Source organism: Nicotiana tomentosiformis, chromosome 10 (genome assembly GCF_000390325.3).
Source record: "Nicotiana tomentosiformis chromosome 10, ASM39032v3, whole genome shotgun sequence".
Taxonomy (NCBI): Eukaryota; Viridiplantae; Streptophyta; class Magnoliopsida; order Solanales; family Solanaceae; genus Nicotiana; species Nicotiana tomentosiformis.
The window spans coordinates 75,406,589-75,419,905 of NC_090821.1; the positions used below are offsets into that span (position 1 = coordinate 75,406,589).

Here is a 13,317-nt window from a genome sequence, read left to right on the forward strand (position 1 = left end):
ATTTATCTTAAGAAATTAATTGAATATGTACAAGTTATTAATTTAGAACCCATCAACTTAAACGGATTACAACCCCAAACCCATAAACTTCAAATCCTTGCTCATAAACCTAATAACGGATAAGCATAAAGATTATATATAATCAAGGGCTTTTTTCACTTTTAGTCCGTAACAGAAACTATTTACATTTGGTAGCCGAAAAAGTGTAAAAGATTTGTATAATTTTTATATATAACATACATAATGTGTGTGTATATATATATATATATTTTTTTTTTCTGACTATTATTTAAAAATATATATATTTTGGCTATAGTTTTAAGAGCTGCTATACAATATCACTTTCCCTATAATTAATCAACTTGAACCTCCAAGTTCTATGAAAGGTCAAATAAAGGTATTTATCAAATATAAGAAAAAAATATCCCACTAGTTACGCTCGGCAACTTTTGCAATTGTGTGAATCACAAATAAGAATCTGTTCACACCACATTTAGCCATGTGCCCAAGTATTCTACCATATTTGGATAAGCACTGCCAAAAAGTCAGAACCCTTTACCCAAAACACAAGGTAGTTTATTTTGACCACTCATTATTAAGTCTCAAACATCCTTAAAAACCATCAACTGCCTTCCTAACTTGATAAGAGAAACTCATTTTTTGGTGATAAGAAGTCAGTAGAACTGCCCTTATCAAAACACCTGTTAAAATAGCCACTTAGACAAAATATGGTTAGGGAATTGAAAGCAACAGTGGGAAGCTGGGAAGGAAGAGGTGTTGAAGATATAGCACAGGTTGGCATTTGGGGTCTGTGGTTGATTTTGATCAGCCTGTGTATCATTTCAACAATCATCTTCTCTTGTGCAGATGGTATTTCTAAAGGGAAAGAAGCGACAACCCATACCGATAACTATGGCGCCGGCTGTGGTGCAGGCTGTGGCGCTGGCTGTGGTGCGTAACAGCAAAAAAGCGATAGGAGGAGAAAAGGAAATAGTGAGTACTCCCTACTTGTAATGGGGCTGGGTATCTCTTTGGTGGGGGGGGGGGGGGGGGTTATGGGAGGGGGCGGGTGATAGCTCGATTACATTTCATTGTAATACTTGGGTGGCAATGTGCAACTGTACAATTCTCTGTCAGATATTTCTTGAGTAGACTGTAAGCAATAGCCCAAAAAACGTCCTAAAGAAGAAAAAAAAGAGCTTAAGCCAACGATTTAAGTATAAAATTAACAGAACCTTAAGCCTTGGTTAAAGGGCATAATACTTAAAAACCAAGCATCAATTAATATACAAATGTTATAAAGAATACTTAACAATTTCTCACATTCTCAGTTCTATGGAGACTTGAAAGAGAAAACTATGAAAGAACTGATAAAGCTTACTTTCTTGGTTATCACTACTGTTCTTTTTGTTTTGCCCTTTATTTTTATGTTGCATAGACAAGTAATTGCTTAGACAATGCCAAGTACCAAAGCAGACAGGTTGAGTGAAATTATGCAAACAGCTTACAAAAGGCCTTGCCTCTTCCTAATTTCAGTGGAGGATATATCCATGCGGAATTTCTCGCCTGGTATGGGCACAAACATGTCTTTTAGCTCTGCTGGAATGTCGAAATCCTCAAGAACCTAGAGAAATTACATGATACAAAATTCGTAAGAGTTTCGAAAAGCTGAAGTGCTAAATACCTGAAGGCCGTGGAGAGTTTGTTAGTGTACCTTGAAAGTTCCATTAACATCTCGACCACCAACTAGGAAAGTACATCCCGTGTTTTTACATCCCAGAAGTATCTCCAACATCTTTTCATAGTCATCACCATAGTATTTTGGCTGGAAAGTGTAACTTGCAAAGGTCAATACATATGCTTTTGAAACCTTAGTACCTTACTACTCTATAGCAGCTTATCCCCCCATTTATCAGCAAAGGTTGATCATGCAAAAATCAGAATTTGATCACAAGTATGGATCACCTCTGCTATTTCCGAGTACACATATTTGTTTCGTCAACAAACAGCTCGGGCACCGCCAAGAAACCTTCAGCTCAGCATATCACGAGCTTTTACAAAGACTCCATTACCATGACAGAGAAAGTGAACGGAAGTTTGAGGAAATAATTGGTATAGGCAATACGACACATTAGTATTACCTACAACTTGATGTCAAAGCTACTAAAGGGCTTCGCAGCATTGAAGTTGAAGTCTACACCTAACTACAATGTCTTCATTCAACTTCCACTGAAAATTTTTGGTCTGAAAGAGACACAAAGCACCTCCATCATTATGTACTATTGTCTTTATCCTTGTTCTACGGAGTATTATTTTTATTGTCATCATCATCATCATAGTCAACAATGTGGTTTCTGGTGGGTGTGCTCGTACCTTTTACAAAATTAATTAGGTCTCCCGTAGTCCCGTATCATGGCACACACTGTGTGCATTTTATTTTTTTAGGATTATCAGTGGTGTCCGGTCAGGTTGTGCGCACTTTGACTAATTCATGAGGTACGAGTTACTTTCCACCAGCAAAATATCGGGTAACTTTATCCATCAAAGTTAAGACAAACGGAAAGAATTCACCTATTGTGCCATATGCTGCCTCTGTTGGGATTTAAATGTTGGTTCCCAAGGTTGTATCTCCATCTCTTCGACTGCTAGACCATCCCCTTGGGGCTGTGTGTGCATATTTTCGAAAGACTTACTTTTTCGCTACGAGTGTAAATAGCTAGAAATGCAAAGAGGAATACTTGATAATTAAAAATAAAAAGAAATATAAAATAAGAGAGATGGCCTAGAAAGTCGAAGTGCAGAATAACTGAAGAGACTGCTATAAGCAAGTAGTGAGAGAGTGGGGGCAATTCTGGGAGACAAGACTTTTTTTTTTTGATGAAGTAAGTGGCGTATCAATAACAAAAGCATCCGTGGATGCACGTATTACAAAATAAAAGAGGATATCAGCTCCTAAGAAGAAAGCAAAAAAAATTTATCATAAGACTAGAGAGCTGATAAACTCTGGGAGACAAGACTTTTGCCAGACAGAAAGTTATCAGAGCTTTGCTGATGGTAGGATATTACATGGAACACAGAATAGTTAGAGAGCATATCCATATGAGACAGAGAGAGATACTGAATTTATGGAATTCTTGATCTCATGTAATCACAATCTTGCAGAAGCAACTGAAGAAACCTTACATTTATAAGTCTTGCAACTGTGTCAGCACCAATAACAAAAGCACTGCCAGGAAAAAGTTCTGCTTTCTTGTAAAAATATGGCTGGTTAGACACTATGACCGTCTTTCCTGCATTCAAAGGCTAAAGTCATTCCAATACCAGCATATTTTTAATATGACAGTAGGGTAAAAACCTAATGACATGGATAGATCCTTTCTCTTTTCAGATAACATGAAAATTGAAATATTACATCAATGATGGAGAGACACTTTAGGGATCAGTCTTCGGTGGATGGTAGAAAATAACCGCAACATACAGTTCAGCATTCGAAGCCTCTGAAAAGTGTTGCAAAAAGATTTAAAAAACAGCTTTGCATCCATTTCTCAACCCTTACTTTCTGTGATTTCTCAATTTGGTTTGAGGAAAAAAATAAAGTTCACTTTTCCATTGGCCCCTTATCAAGGACATCTCTGAATGCAATATAGATATCTCTTTCACTCTGGATAACAGAACCATAGCCAAGCAAGATCACCATGCCGTTCTGATATCAACTTGCTTTGGTATATTTTTATTTCTTCTTTCAAGACTTATATGACATCAAGCTTGGAACCATTTCAGCCAGTAACTGATCAAACTAAATTTCCTAACTACCTAAGACCTAAAGATTAAAAATATAAAGATGCATGTAAAACATCAAAACATACATGTAGGGTCTTACCAACTTTTTCAAATTGCTTAACACGATCTTTAATTTGAGATATTGCTAATGGAGGTTTGTCTGCATTGACAGCTGACAACTCAAAGCATGGATACCCACCACCACAAATGCTGCATGAAAATAAATATATGAAATGAATGATATTCCACTATTTCTCTATGCAAGTTTTCAAATTAGTGTGCTACACATCTTCTCTTTCCTTTTCCTTGTGAAATTTGAAGGAAACGGTTTGGCACTCTGCAGAAAGATGTAATTCCTTAAGAGATAAACATATCTTTTCTCAATGTCTACAAGAAATCAATCTTTCCAATAGTGGAAATCACGATTGATGTTTACAGATGTGTACCTAGTTGCAATTTCCAAGAGCTTAACGTGACCATCATGCAATGGATTAAAGGAACCAGATAGAATTATTTTCCTTTGTTCATCGGACGTGTCTGCAAAATTCCTGTATCAACATATGACTGAATCTTTGGCTTCTTAAAGTGACTATCTCGATTGCATTTACACATACCGCTTGAGAATGGATACATTTTGAAGCATATAGTCCCAGCGAGAAGTTGCTCTAGCTCTTCATCTTCATCAAACTGTCTTTCATATTCATCTGGAACTTCTGATTCAGTCAAGTCTGGAACAAAAGTTCCTGGAACCTTGCTAGCATTTGCAATTGCCTGAACCAGATGGCACAAGCTAATATAATAATCTATGGGATAGATTTGATATAAGATCCAGCATAGAAGGATTAGCCATGCACTTATACATTTTGTTCAGCCATATGTACATTTAGTTGATGAAACCAGTGGAGTTGTATGTTGAACTTGTATAATTACCCAAATCGGAGTATGAAATGTTCTAATTCTTGTTTCTGAAAATATTTCAAAATTTTATACACACCTTGATTAAGTATTGACTTGAGACTCCATCTTCCTGCTCACGAGTTCGCAGCCCCTGTATTAGTTCATTCAGTTTAAGCGAATAAATCCTTCAGCAATTGATATCCATAGATCCTAATATAAAGAAGGTAAAGATGACAACATGAGGAGTATGCATGAACAATACCTTAGTTAAAGTAACAGTAGAGGTCCAAAGACAGTTAGACGTTCTGGTTGACAAGTGAAACCTACTCATAAAGCGCTAGCTTAGAAGGAGATCCAGATTTTGAAGTAAAAGAGTTATACATTCACAAATCAGTATGACAATGCTAGGAACACCAATGACATGTCAAAGGCATCTTTCTAGAGATCCAAACATGGTCTGCAGGCATCTTTGAAGGGATGGAAACCTTTCAGACTTAATTAGAGCAACAATGTTTGGTGCTTTATTCTTCCCTTTAGGGGATACAAAAGAGCACCGAGATGAAGCAATTCTAACATGAACACAACTCAGCAACATTTTTCAAAAGAAGGATCCGTCTGTGTTCTTAACATCCATACATGTAAGATATCAACAAAAGTTGTGCTTTCTTGATAATAATCATCGGCAGAAGAAGAAAACAAATTCAAAAATAGGTTGTTGATGTAGTAGTAACAAGAAGTTCATCAACCACAGCCAAAAATATACGACCCCTGATTGCAGAACTTTTCTCATGTCTCCAACAGAAAAGAAAAGCAGTTATTTCCACCCACATCATAAAGATAAAGGAGGAACAGCTGTCATCAATACTATCTTGTGCTTGGAAAACCACCCTCCAATTAACCAGCCCCACTTTTCAAAGAGAAATATACAAATATATCTTAGCATATTTTGTTTTTCCCTTAATTTGATCCACTTAATGCTGTAAGGAAAAGTGAATGGTAATTAGGGTAGTCACAATATAGCACAGAAACCTCATGTGAATCATTCAATAAAAATCAGCCCTATATCCCTCCTAGTGAATCTAGTTAACATACAACAAAAATTACAAACTCCGAACACAAGGTGCTCCTAAGGGAATAAGGATCTGAAAGGATATATCAGGGTAAACTGACAGATGCAACAGGAATACCTATGATCTCCACGTTTTGGACGTGCACTAGCCAAGGCACCAGTAAAACCCATACCTAAAACTGGTGAATCTGTACATTCAAACAAATAGAAAGCATGTCACATAAAAACAACATAGATCAAAGAATAAAACACTATTAAATAATAAATGGTGAAACTTTGTAATACACATAGGTGTAAAACAGTCTAACTTTGACTCCAAGTGACATCACTAGTTTTACGACCATACACACGATCCAACATAAAAATGAGGAGAAGTGATAAAAATCTGGCTTCTCCTTTTTGTGAAAGAGAGCATTTATCAGAAAGAGTAATAACAAAACCTGTGCTGCTACCTAGTAACTGAAAAGATGGTACACTTTGGCTTCTAGACTGTACCTTTAGCCTTTATACATCTTCAATAGCAAGCACAAATATCACACTAGAATGTCTATTATAACTTGTCAAAACAGGAAAATCTTCATCATTTAGCCAAGGCACACAAATCATTACATACACATATATCAAATAGACCACTCATGATTAGCTCAAGTGGTCATCTATGATATGAGCTGTTAAGTGTCTCCCAACCACTTCAAATTGACACTTGAAAGTTTTATCTTCTCTATCAATTCTCAACACGCTTAACTATCAATCAACTATATCAACACTAAACTAGTTAGAGTCGGCATAAGATGAAACATGAGGACTCTCCATGAAGACACACATCCTAGTACTACGCTCGCCTAAGCACACTTAACTTTTGAGTTCTAATGTGATCCATTACATTATTGTTAGTATAATCGCATCCCTCACATATTTAATCTGTTTACCCGCTTCCTTTATTCTTGGAGCTGGCTATGCTTTGGCTGCTCATGGAGTTTTCTCAATTCTCCTAACTAAACTAGAAAATTTCAATAAATATGTGAGCCAAATTCGTTTAGCTAAGAGATGCATGCACATGATAAAACCACAAAATCCACAATCCAACGACAAAAATTCCAATAAATCCAAAATCAAGACCTGGTTTAGAAAGCTTTAATGCCCTATTATAAGCCAACAATGCCATTTCCTCAGCCGTTTGCGAACTAGCTGCTTGAGCAGGAACCTGTCCCAGAAAAAAGGAAACTCTTAAATGCTTTAGCAGTGAAATCACGATAAATTTCAATTCCAATCAATAAAATATAAAAGAAAAACAACGATTGAACTTGAACATTAAATGACCTTGCCAAGTAATTGAATCATAGACATTCTGGAATAAGTAACTACGGATTCAAGCACCGTGTTTGATGCTCCTGGAACTGACATCAACCACCCCAGCGCCTGCTCAAATTGTTACATTTCATAAAATAAATGATATAGCTCAGTTGATAACATATAGAGATGCCTTAATATCTCATACGAGTTTAACTTATGTACACTGGCAGGATATATTTTAAACTTTTTATGCACTCAGATTAAATTGACCTAAAACATGATATTGATCAGTTTTAATAACACTTCAAAAAAAGATGCAATGATCAGTTGATAACACAAAGATGTCTTCATATTTCATGCTTATGAGATAAACTTATGTCCGCTGACAGTATATATTTAAAAACAATTTACACAAAAATTGACCTAAGTAAACAGTTATTAGCTGTTCATCACACGTCCAATATGTAATTAAGAAAACAGTTTTACACTGTCAGTGCATACGCTTACCTGAGAGGCACCGCCGGAGAGATAAATGACAGCTTGAGTAGGAGAGGAATGTATCGCTTCTACAAGAGCTCGAAGGCGACTATCGGTCATCGTCGCCGTTGCCGTCGCCGTCGATGGACGACTGCGATTAACTTCGCTTATTTTTTCGCCGATTTTGTTCAAATTGATTTCGTTGACACGGTGTCGTTTCTAGCACTACACGAAATGAGGAAAGTGCCAAAGCGAATCCCGTAGTGTAGCAGTCTGTAGCTAGTCCTCCTTTTGCTTTTCTTTTTTTCTTTTTTGGCAATGACAAAATGAGATATTTTTATAGTATAAAATATTAGCATAATTTTTTTTGGGGGGGCGGGGTCCAATAGTTCTCTTGCAAAAAACATATCACCCTTTTTATTAGTCATTTTCTGGTAAAAGTTTTCTTGCGAAAGACTACCAAATTATACCAATTTACTATTGTCATAAGATCTAATGAAGTATGAATATATATTAATTAAATGCAGTTAAGTGAGGAAAATACATATTTAAAAATATCATGTGTTTATTGATTTGATATATAACTTATAAGGTTTTAGCATTTCTTGTTGGTCCTTAGTATTCATATTTCATACTTGTTTATGTCACATAAAAATTGTATTATGAAGCAAATGAAATGTTATATTTAAGTAATATAAAGTCAAAACTTGTTAGAGTTTTTAGCTTTAGTACTGGGCTTATTCTGTTGTCTTAGTTTAGTTGTATATTTATCTTGTATTAGTCCAGTTGTTATTTTATCCGGTTAGTTAGCCCATTAAGCTTAGCTCTTACTTTGTGGGTGTTTCGATATAAGAATTGTAAAATTCCAAAATATAGGGGGGGAAAATTCAAGTAAAATGGTATTTGAAATTTAGAGTTGTGTTTGGACATGAATATTATTTTGGGTTATTTTTGAAGTTTTGTGAGTGATTTGAGTGAAAATTTTGAAAAATAACTTTTTGGAGTTTTCCAAATTTTCGAAAATTTTCAAAATGCATCTTCAAGTGAAAATTAGAATTTTTACGAAGAAACACTGATTTCGAAAAAAAATAAAAACTTTTTGAAAAAAGGAAAAAAATTCCTATGTCCAAACGGGCTCTTTGTTTTATCAATTTTGCCTGTGTATAAAGAACATATATCATCATTTTGGAGTAGTTATGAAAAGTTCTAGAATTCTCTCAAACGCTCATTCATCTCTCTAGCTTTGTTTTCCATTCTCTGGCTAGAAGTCCCCAGATTCACCATGGATTTCGGCTAGTTATTCTTAATTTCTTCATGGTATCAGAGCGGTATACCTCACTTTGTTTCATTTTCGTCAACCGATTATAAATCGCAGAGACCCTAATCTCTCCATTTAGGATTTTCTCAATTTCTCTTTTCATTTTTCTCATAATCACCTTCTATCCATTGATTATTTTGGAGTTTTGTTCTCTATTTGTGCGGAAGTTTCAAGGAAGGTTCGAAGTTGAGTTAAATTTGGCAAGTTTCGACTTCATACGGGCAGTTTCGAGTTGAATTTGGCAGTTTCGAGTTCATAACTCTGGTGACACATTTGTGGTTTTGCCGTGATTTTCTCAGTTTGTTGCTCGCTTGGTGATCCTCTTCGGTGTTGGTAAGATCTATCCCTCTTCTGGTAGTGTGCGTGTTGGTATAGTGTATTGACAGTGTCTGTGGGTGTATTCGTGGTGATATATCTTAGCTTCTCTGACTTCTCTTACTGTTGTGGAAAAAAAATTATGGGTGACGAATACTTTGATGTTGATAATTTTCATGATTCTGACCATCCCTACTATTTGTACCCCTTAGACAATCCTAGTCTCATGATAGTACCAAAGCAGTTTAACGATTCAGGGTTCGGGGTTGGAGTCGGTCTATTCGTTTCTCTTTAGGTGCGAAAAACAAATTAGAGTTCATAGATGGATCCTTTGTCAAACCTTCTTCCACATCTCCCCTGGCTAAACAGTGGGAAAGATGCAATTCTATGATCTCTAGCTGGTTGTTGAATGCACTGAGTCCTGATATAGCTGATAGTGCTATATACTCTAAAAATGCTAGTCAAATGTGGGCTGACTTAAATGAAAGATTCGGACAAGCTAATGTTGCTCGTTGGTATCGGGTTCAAAAGGATCTAAGTATTGTTTCTAAAGGTTCTTCTGATATTCAATCTTATTTTACCAAAGTGAAAAGACTTTGGGATGAGCTAGACTCTCTCAGTTCCTCTGGTTGCACTTGTGACTATACTTGTGAGGGTAAGGAGAAAGCTCAGAAAGATAAGGAATACAAAACTAATGCAATTGTTAATGGGGTTAAATGAAATCTATGCTGGTACTAGACGTAATCTAACTATTATGAAGCATATTCCAACTATAAGTCAGGCATATGCTATGCTACTCCAAGAAGCAAAACAAACTGAAATACATACCCATGTTCAGTTTGTTCCAGAATCTGCATCCATGACTGCTTCCTACTCAGGCACATAAAGATATGGTCATAAATTTACCCCCAAGAAATGATAATAAGAAGCTGAACTGCAACTACTATAAGAAGCCATGTCATACAATCGACAAATGTTATAAATTGCATGGGTTCCCATCTGACTTCAAGTTCACTAAGAATAAAAGAATTGTTGCAACAATTCAGGCCATCCTTGTGACTGACAATTCCACTGAGTTCACTGATAAATGTCAGACTTCTTCCTTCACACCTCAACACTTCCAACAATTGCAATAGTTGGTCTCTCTACTTTAAACTAGTCATCTGAACCGTGAGAAACATGCACCTGAGTCAGAAATGCTTACGACATCTGCCAACTTTACAGGTAAGATAGCCTGTTTCTTTGCTGGAAAGATAGCTTGTGCTACTCATAGTGTTGGTTCTTGTATGTGTCTTCATTCTAAGCATTTTGTTGAGTATTGGATAATAGGCTCAGGTTCAAGTGATCACATGACCTCAAACAAATTCTTACTTACACATGTTCATGATCTTCCTATTCCTTACTTAATCACTCTCCCAAATGGGTACAAAGTTAAAGTAACTTCCATAGGATCTTTAGCTTTGACTCATATTTTTATCTTGAAAAATGTACTCTTTGTTCCTAGTTTTTGATACAATCTTCTCTCAGTACACAAATTGACAGTTCAATTACATTGTAATTTGTTTACCTTAACTTTTTGTATATTGTCGGGCCCTTGTCACGCCTCGAACTCGGGGAGCGCGACCGACGCTCAACCGAGTGAACTCGGTCAAGCAAGCTTGTTAGATACTTTCTACCCAAACTCACTTATGAATAAAGATAATACATATTTTCATTAATTAGATAATAAATAGATCATGTATACAATACCAATTTATTACCATTAGTTACTTCATTTTAAAGTCTCAAATTACACACACTTTCATAGTTTGAAGCGGAAGATGTAACACATACACAACATTACTATCTTGACTTTCCCAATACTAATACAACACACACCATGTTTGCGGAGCCTCTAATAGATACGAAAGAGTACTATGATAGTGCCGGCAAGAATGCCCCGGATATACCTCAAATAAAATACACGAGGAACAAAAGATACATGATCCCGAAATGAAGTGAGGCTCACTAAGTTAGCTGGGAAGAGGGTGCACCGCTATCACTGATCAATGTCTCCTGTTGTGGAACCACCTGCATCCATTGAAGATGCAACACCCCCGGTAAGAGGGAAGTTAGTACATATGGAATAGTACTAGTATGAATGACAAAACACCCTCTCAATAGAACGATTAATAATACAAGCAAGAACAATCATAATATCAGTGAAAGCCACAAACAACATCAAATCTCAAGTTAGGACCAATACAGTGTTCAAATAAATTTCCATATTTTAAGTGGGGAGATCTTTACTACCAATATTCCAACGTTCATAATACCATTACCATTGTACTTTTAGCACAGAGTCCAATCACGACCCGATCGGCTAGGCCGTATCATCCGAGACATCAACCACAATCACAATTTTAATTACAATTTTCAGCACATTCACCACCGTGTGAGTGGCATGGCGTCCGATCATGACCCGATCGGCTGGGCCATCTCACCACAATGATGTGTGGATCAACATCATCCTTTTCTACCAATCATATCGTTTCATACTTCTTTCACATCTTTTCATTTCATTGGCACTAGTGGCCATAATTATAAAATCATTCTTGGCACGTCGGTCGTATTTAGTATTTTATGCTCATTTTTTTTCACTTTCAAACATCATCATCATCGTCAACAACAAGGCGTTTCAAATCAAAATTTTAGAACACATGTGAGCAATTAAGAGTCTTAGGCACGTAGAGACATTTTACAAAATTTGCATAATAGCCTTCGTTTGGACTTGACTTGAAGTCGAAACATTTTTAATGCATACCCCATACTTTGAACACATTCTCAAATGATAACATAACATGATAAAAGCATTTGGGATACATATTGAACATATATCTTTCAACACAAGCTTATTCCGAATAGCCAATTTTATAATGAACAACTCGGGACTTACATAAATTACATGAATACTGTGGGATTCAATTTTAAGAGGGGAGTTTAGCCAACATACCTCGATTTGAGCTTTCCTTAAATTACTACAATATTCCGAAAATCTTAGCAATTCCAATCTATTTTGAGACATAACAAAGTTGAACACAAATTAGGAATATATTCATGATTTCAGCTCATTTGAGCATTTTATCAAACACTATGTGTGCAAATTTGGCTACAAGGTTCTTCTACAAGATTTTCTTCATTTTACAACCCAATCTTTACTTATTTGAGCTCAACAATTTTCTCACAAACCTTATTGGTACATGCATGTATACATAATACTCTCACACCCAAAAATCATACTCTCAATCAATAATCTGTTACCCCAAACTCGAAATTGAAGAATTGGGGAAAAGAATTCTTACCTCTTTGAAGCCCTAGCAAGATCCTTGTGAAATCTTCAAGCCTTGAGCTAGAATTGATAAATCATTGGTTATGTCTTCTCTTTCTCTCTCTAAGATACTCTCACCTCCCTCTAAAAATATCAGATGAAGCCCTTAAAAATAACCCCCAATGCATTTTTATAAAAATGGGATCGGGTAAAATTTTTAAAACTTAAACTTGCCGAAAGCGGATCTGCGGTCGCATACTGTACCGTAAAATCGATATGCAGCCCGCAAAATAGGCCGCAAAAATGATGCCCAAAAACTGGACTTGTCTGGTCCAATGTGCAACAGTTCTGCGGTCCGCATACCTGTTCTGCGACCGCATACTGGACCACAGAATTATCTCCCAGATTGTTTTCATGCCAAGTTTACGACTGAAATGCAGTCCGCAAAGTGCATATGCGATTGCATAATAGACCGCAAAAATGACCTTCAAATTCAACAATCTATCTGCTTCAGTTCACGGTAGATCTGCGGTCCGCAGATGAATTCTGCGACCGCATAATTAACAATAGAAATGCCCTACGCTTTCGAAGATTTTCTTCAACTCCCCAACGCACTGTTCAACCCAAAAAGTTCGAGTCGCTACAATCTTCAAACACGTAAGCTTACCCGGCACCACAAAACCTTAAATTCCTTTACAAAATTTTAAGGGGTCTTACACCCCTTCTCTGAAGAGGCCACTGGTTCTTGGTGATCTGGTTCAAGGAATTTACATCATGGACAAACCCACTATCATATATACTACTACTGATTTTGATTCTCGCCTTATCCCTGCTTCTTTACAATCTGTAAATAATGCCACT

The 13,317-nt window shown here is 36.4% G+C and overlaps 2 protein-coding genes across 2 annotated transcripts; one reads left to right on the top strand and one right to left on the bottom strand.

The window, feature by feature from the left end:
• Positions 1 to 580: 580 nt before the first annotated feature.
• LOC108943311 (uncharacterized) lies at positions 581 to 1,018 on the top strand. The gene has a single exon (XM_018767211.3). The coding sequence runs from the start codon at positions 729 to 731 to the stop codon at positions 957 to 959; it is 231 nt and encodes a 76-aa protein (XP_018622727.1). The 5' UTR covers positions 581 to 728; the 3' UTR covers positions 960 to 1,018.
• A 225-nt stretch (positions 1,019 to 1,243) lies between these two features.
• On the bottom strand, positions 1,244 to 7,839 carry LOC104085843 (uncharacterized). Its single transcript, XM_009589958.4, has 12 exons — positions 7,547 to 7,839; positions 7,067 to 7,165; positions 6,866 to 6,950; positions 5,865 to 5,934; positions 4,940 to 5,000; positions 4,775 to 4,828; positions 4,395 to 4,551; positions 4,227 to 4,317; positions 3,881 to 3,990; positions 3,184 to 3,290; positions 1,715 to 1,825; positions 1,244 to 1,624 (listed from the first exon to the last, which is right to left on the bottom strand). The coding sequence occupies exons 1-12, from the start codon at positions 7,634 to 7,636 to the stop codon at positions 1,505 to 1,507; spliced, it is 1,155 nt and encodes a 384-aa protein (XP_009588253.1). The 5' UTR covers positions 7,637 to 7,839; the 3' UTR covers positions 1,244 to 1,504.
• Between the last annotated feature and the right edge of the window lie 5,478 nt (positions 7,840 to 13,317).